Genomic DNA, 5,406 nt, shown 5'->3' on the forward strand with positions numbered 1-5,406 from the left:
GAATTTTCCATCTACAAGGCAGGCGTTGTACATATTGAGGAGGACTAGCGGTCGTTCTGCGGCGATTTTTTTAAGTACCTCTGCTGGGATTCCGTCTGGGCCAGGAGATTTGTTACTCTTGAGCTTTCCCGCGGCTAATTGCAGCTCTTCAGGAGTAAATTTAGGAATCTCTAGTTGCCTTGTAGCTCGTTCTGGTTCACTGACCCTCTTTTCGTGTGTAGGGAAGAGTACCCTTACAATGTGATCCATTTTGGCAGCGCTTAAGTCAGGTGGCTTTGCACGAGCGCCGAGTTTCTTCATTACTAATTTATACCCGAGTCCCCAAGGGTTTTTGTTAATATCGTCTCTTAATTCCTCCCATTTTTCCTTTTTACTTGCAACGATAGCGTACTTAAGCTCTTTTTTCGCTGCTTGATATTGCTCGGCTTCTTCCGGTGCAGCTCCTCTGCGTCTAAATCTCGAATACGCTCTGCGCAGGCGAAGACATGTACGTCTGAGAAGTGCGATATTTTCTGTCCACCAGTAGACTGCTGTTTTGTGTTTGCTGTGTGAGGCTTTGGGCATCGATTTGCGACAAGCTCGTGTAATATTTAGCATTGTGTGCTCAACAATTTTCTTTGAGTTTTTGGGAGAGCTGCTGGGTGGGTTCTGCTCGTCTAATTCCGAAATCAATTTCGAAGGGTTTAATTTCAAAACGTTCCATTTTCGAGTGCCGGTGTTTTTTCTGTGTTGGTTGTCATTATTTGCGGTATCGATCGTAAAAGAGATGTACTGATGATCGCTGCCAGTATAATCTTCTAGGACTCTCCATCTCTTTATTGAGCCTGCCATGCGTACTGATGATAGGGTGATGTCTGGTGTGGTTTCTTCGCATCCCGGTCTTCTAAACGTGGTTGCGTTTCCTGTATTTAGTACAGTAAGATCGAGTCGCGCGGCCATTTCCAGAATGCGCTTGCCTCTCGAGTTTGTGTTTGGCATACCCCACTCTATAGCCTTCGAATTTAGGTCCCCGGCGATAATTATGTGGCCTTCTATAGATCTAGCTGTGTCTTCAATATTGTTGAGCTTTTCTAGAAATTCCTGTATGTTGTCGCTTGGCGTCAGGTAGCAGCTAATGATTGTAAAAAGGTCGCATCTGGCCCAGACGAAACCGTTGCTGTTCCCTTTATCTATAAGGTTGAATTTACTTGTTTGGGGTAGCCATATTGCAGCGGTTGAGCTGCTAACTTCTAGCCAGGTACCGCTTTCTTTACTTTTGTATTGCTCGCTTATGATTATTAAGTCGTAGCCGCTCTCAATAACCATATGAGAGAGTAGAGCATCAGCAGTCTTGCATCTATGCATATTCGCCTGTAGGATATTCATTTATTAAGGTAGTTTCTGTATACTACACATAAGGGGGGCTTGGTGCATTCTTTTAATTTGTGGCCTGGTTGGCCGCACTTTATGCATGTGCCTTGCCCTCTCCTGTCGGGTCCTTTGCACTCCCAGGTTAGGTGTCCTGGCCCGAAGCAGCGGAAGCATCTTTTGACATTTTCTTTGAGTCGTAGCCTACAGTTAACCCAGCCAATTTTAATGCGCGCCTGTCTCAACAGTGCGTCGGCTTTATCATTTTGAAGCGTTATGTACGCCCTTACCTGCTCTCTTGTGTTTGGTGCTGTTATGCTTATATTGTAGTCTCCATTGTAATCCTCTAGCGATTTATTTTAGCTATTAAAACAAATATATTAGATCATAAAAGCCTTATCTTTCCTGTCTTTAAGCAGCTTAAAACTTTATATGTAAGACATAAAGGTCAACCCACACCGGAGCAGTCAAAAACGTCTTTCTTTAACTGCCCATAGGTACATATGGGCCAACCCACACCGAACAAGACGAAATCAAAAGGCATGTTCGATCCTTGACTTTCGAAGAGATGTTGTCGAACTTGTTATGTACATATGTTCATAGTAGTGATGTGCGATATTGCTCTGATCACTGTGATTTTTTATTGCTATTGCATGTAAACATAGTACAATACTACAATTGTCTGTCACTATACTGGCACATGGTTTCTTGAGCTTTTATTGTCGTAAGCATTGTAGTACGGAAACCTTGGCTGACTTCATAAACGCAGTTTGCAATGCAACATTGAAATGCCTAGTGTTCATAAACGTCATTAGCATATTTTTGGCATTGCCGTGTGTTCACTATCGCCTGGCAACCCTTTCTGATGCGCAACAGTTGTCAAATTTGTGCATCTGTTTTATTTTGGATGCTTTTTGGATTTTTGCGGTAATTGAAATGGCTGAGACATCGTAAGTAAAAACTTTTTCGCATTTTCTTTCTGTTATATGATTTCTTCGTTCTTATAGTGAAAAGAAGTGGAGCCATGAAAGGAAAAAGCTCCTTTTGGAAGTGCGTCTACGCCATGAACCGGATTTTTGTGCCAAAAAAAGAAAAGGAGTGCTATTTGGGAGCAAATAATGCGGGAGATTAAGGAGGTCGAGGGCACATTTCCCTTTTCAAGAGATGAAGCAACCAGATGTTTTATAAATCTAATGGGCACATACAAAAGAATTAAGAAACGCAATAACACATCTGGCGAGAGTTCCACGAACTGGGAATTTTTCGATGTCATGGATGAGGTGTTTGGCAGCCGTAGTAGCGTTCAGGTGCCCAGTGAAATGCTTGAAAGTTCTCTAGAATCCTTGGTGGAAGATTTGACAAGCGATAGCCCGTTGACACCCACCGATTCCCACGCGCCAATGAACTTAGATGCTACACCTTCAGAAAACACTACTCAAAGGTTTGCTATAAAACGAAAACGATGCGAAGTTCTGGAGTTTTTAAGTAAAGAGTCTGAGGCAGATGCCAAAGTGATGAAAAAACTCTTGGACATCGAAGCAGAAAAAATTGCGGTGGAGAAGGAGAAAGTAGCTGAGCTGAAGGAAATCCGTGCCTTATTTCAGAGAATTGTAGACAGGTCTCAATAAGTTTTCCATTTCTTGTTCACCTTAACAGATTAAAATCTTTTTAGATAAATACAAACAAAATAGAATACAAACAAAATACATATGTATTTATTGTTGTAATTGATCTCATGACAAAGCGATATAATAAAAAAGTATTATTTATAAAAAGTATTTTTAATTGAAAAAGCAAAAGCAAAGAGAGATGCATTAGGCTGATAACAAAGTTGCCAATGCATCTCTCTTTGCTTTTGCCTCTCTTTGTCCTGGTAAAGTGACTTCCTCGAGTGTTTCAGAAGTGATGGCATTTGTTTCTGCGATTAAATCATCGGCGTTGTTCCCTTCATTTATAATAATAATATTGTGAATAATCATACAAGCCATTGTTATTAATTTTGGCAAATTGGATTTTTAACTTCGATATACTTTAGAATTCTAAATTTCTTCTTCAAAACGCCAAATGCCTGTTCTACAACAACCCGAGTTGAACTTAAAATTGCATTGTACTTCGATTGCATTGGTGTCAGGAATCCATTATCGCGATAAGGAACCATAACACACATCTCCAAAGGATAACCTCCATCGCCCAAAAAATGGTAGTTGGGATAAATATTTATTTCTTTGTTAATTATGGCCTTCTTGATAGGGCTCATTTGCCAAATTGAAGCATCATGGCATGCTCCCGGACACCCTATGAACACATCTATGAATTTCATACGGCTGTCGACAATAGCCTGGCAAAAAATGTTAACCAAAATTTAAAAATAATAATTTTTTCATAAAACAAAAGAAATATTTACTTGAGCAATGATTGAGTACGTCCCCTTTCGATTCCGGTAACTGATTTCATCTCTGATTGGCTGCGAAATGGGAATATGTGTACCATCGACGCACCCGAGTACAAAAGGAAAAGGATTGAAACGTAGAGTTGAAAATGCTTCGCTGGTTTGCTTTTGTTCAGCTTCACTTCTTGGAAATTTGATGACGTCTTTCTTTAAACGGCAGATCATCTTTATTATTTTTACAAAGACTTTATATGCGAGACCAACAGCTACTCCAAAACGATCGCTGACATCTCTAAAAGAACAATTATTGCTCAGCTTCCAAATTGCAATTTGCAAGACCTTTTCCAAAGAAATTCCAATTCGTCCAGTTGTGCGCGGAGGCCACCACGGCATTAACATGGTCTGCAAATTCTTTAAACCATATATGTTAATTATTTTATATTAAACATAAATTAAAAAATAAATACCTTGAATGTGCTCTTTTTCATACGAAAATGAGCATAAAAAACGTCATCCTGCATACATTTTATCGTTTTGCAGAAGTTGGACGTTTTTGGAATTTTCCTTTTTGGGCCACCACCGGTTAAAAAAACACGCCGGCGCTTTCGCTTATTTAATATTTTTTTAATGAACACCACGTTACTTGAATTTCTTTTTTCGCCAAATTCTAGGGCGTTTTCAAAAACAAAAGTGCACAATTGGTCAAGATTCATTTTTACCACACAAAGAAACACGACAAAGCAATATTGCGTTCACAAACGTTAATAAATGTCATTGCATTATTTGACAAATCAGTGTTACCATGCAGTGTTGCTTTGCATCGGTATCGCATCTGTTTGCAGTGTTGCATTGCAAACTGCGTTTATGAAGTCAGCCCTTATGTCTGTCTTAGGCATTAGAGAGACTTCGAGTTACAGATTTTTTTTATACAGTGTTTGTTTTATTTATTTCACATAAAGTTTCATGAACATATGTACATATGTACGAATATGTTAAATCATGTGTCCTGTAATTTTCTTCGTTGCAGTTTGCTATTGTTTTCGTTAAACGTCTATATCCCATGCCTTTGTTACATGATTTATACAATCCTTATGGGTAATATCATATTTTTTTGTTCTGCTCCATACTTAACTCCATACAAAACTTCGAGTTACCTTCCATAACTCTAACTCGAAGTTTTCTCTCTAACTAGTTTATATATGTATGTATATATGAACATACAAAATGGATATTAATTTTATATTAAATAATAAACTCATTGATTACGGTACTTACAGTGATGCGCTATATAAATTTGCAAAAAAGAAAATCCGCAAGTAGTAATTACCGATCCACATGTTTAGGAATTCTTTCTGATGGATTGTAATTTACAGTTGCTTCTTTACGTGGGGTGCCTGAAAAGTGTAATAAGATCAGTGCTCAGCACGAGAGGAATTGTAACTGTGTAGGTGAGCACGAAAGAAATGATACCCAGTGAGAACTCTGTAACCTTATATTTTGATAATGTTTTCTATTTTTTCATAAAACATGGATTTTTGTCCTCATTTATTTATTTTAGCTATTAAAACAAATATATTAGATCATAAAAGCCTTATCTTTCCTGTCTTTAAACAGCTTAAAACTTTATATGTAAGACATAAAGGTCAACCCACACCGGAGCAGTCAAAAAC

General features: G+C 38.5%; 1 protein-coding gene across 1 annotated transcript; it reads right to left on the reverse strand.

Moving 5' to 3' along the window:
• Positions 1 to 3,170: 3,170 nt before the first annotated feature.
• On the reverse strand, positions 3,171 to 4,519 carry LOC128920560 (putative nuclease HARBI1). Its single transcript, XM_054228251.1, has 3 exons — positions 4,204 to 4,519; positions 3,752 to 4,147; positions 3,171 to 3,685 (listed from the first exon to the last, which is right to left on the reverse strand). Exons 1-3 carry the CDS (start codon positions 4,447 to 4,449, stop codon positions 3,341 to 3,343), a joined length of 987 nt encoding a protein of 328 aa, XP_054084226.1. The 5' UTR covers positions 4,450 to 4,519; the 3' UTR covers positions 3,171 to 3,340.
• Positions 4,520 to 5,406: the final 887 nt, after the last annotated feature.

The sequence above is a fragment of the Zeugodacus cucurbitae genome, chromosome 3 (assembly GCF_028554725.1).
Source record: "Zeugodacus cucurbitae isolate PBARC_wt_2022May chromosome 3, idZeuCucr1.2, whole genome shotgun sequence".
NCBI lineage: Eukaryota > Metazoa > Arthropoda > Insecta > Diptera > Tephritidae > Zeugodacus > Zeugodacus cucurbitae.

Excerpts from the sequence above, each read along its gene's own strand:
- LOC128920560 (XM_054228251.1), bottom strand. The coding sequence starts at position 4,449 with ATGAATCTTGACCAATTGTGCACTTTTGTTTTTGAAAACGCCCTAGAA. Across the intron at positions 4,148-4,203 it reads TGAAAAAGAGCACATTCAAG|AATTTGCAGACCATGTTAAT; the intron begins GTATTTATTTTT and ends TATGGTTTAAAG. Across the intron at positions 3,686-3,751 it reads CGTACTCAATCATTGCTCAA|GCTATTGTCGACAGCCGTAT; the intron begins GTAAATATTTCT and ends ATTTTTTGCCAG.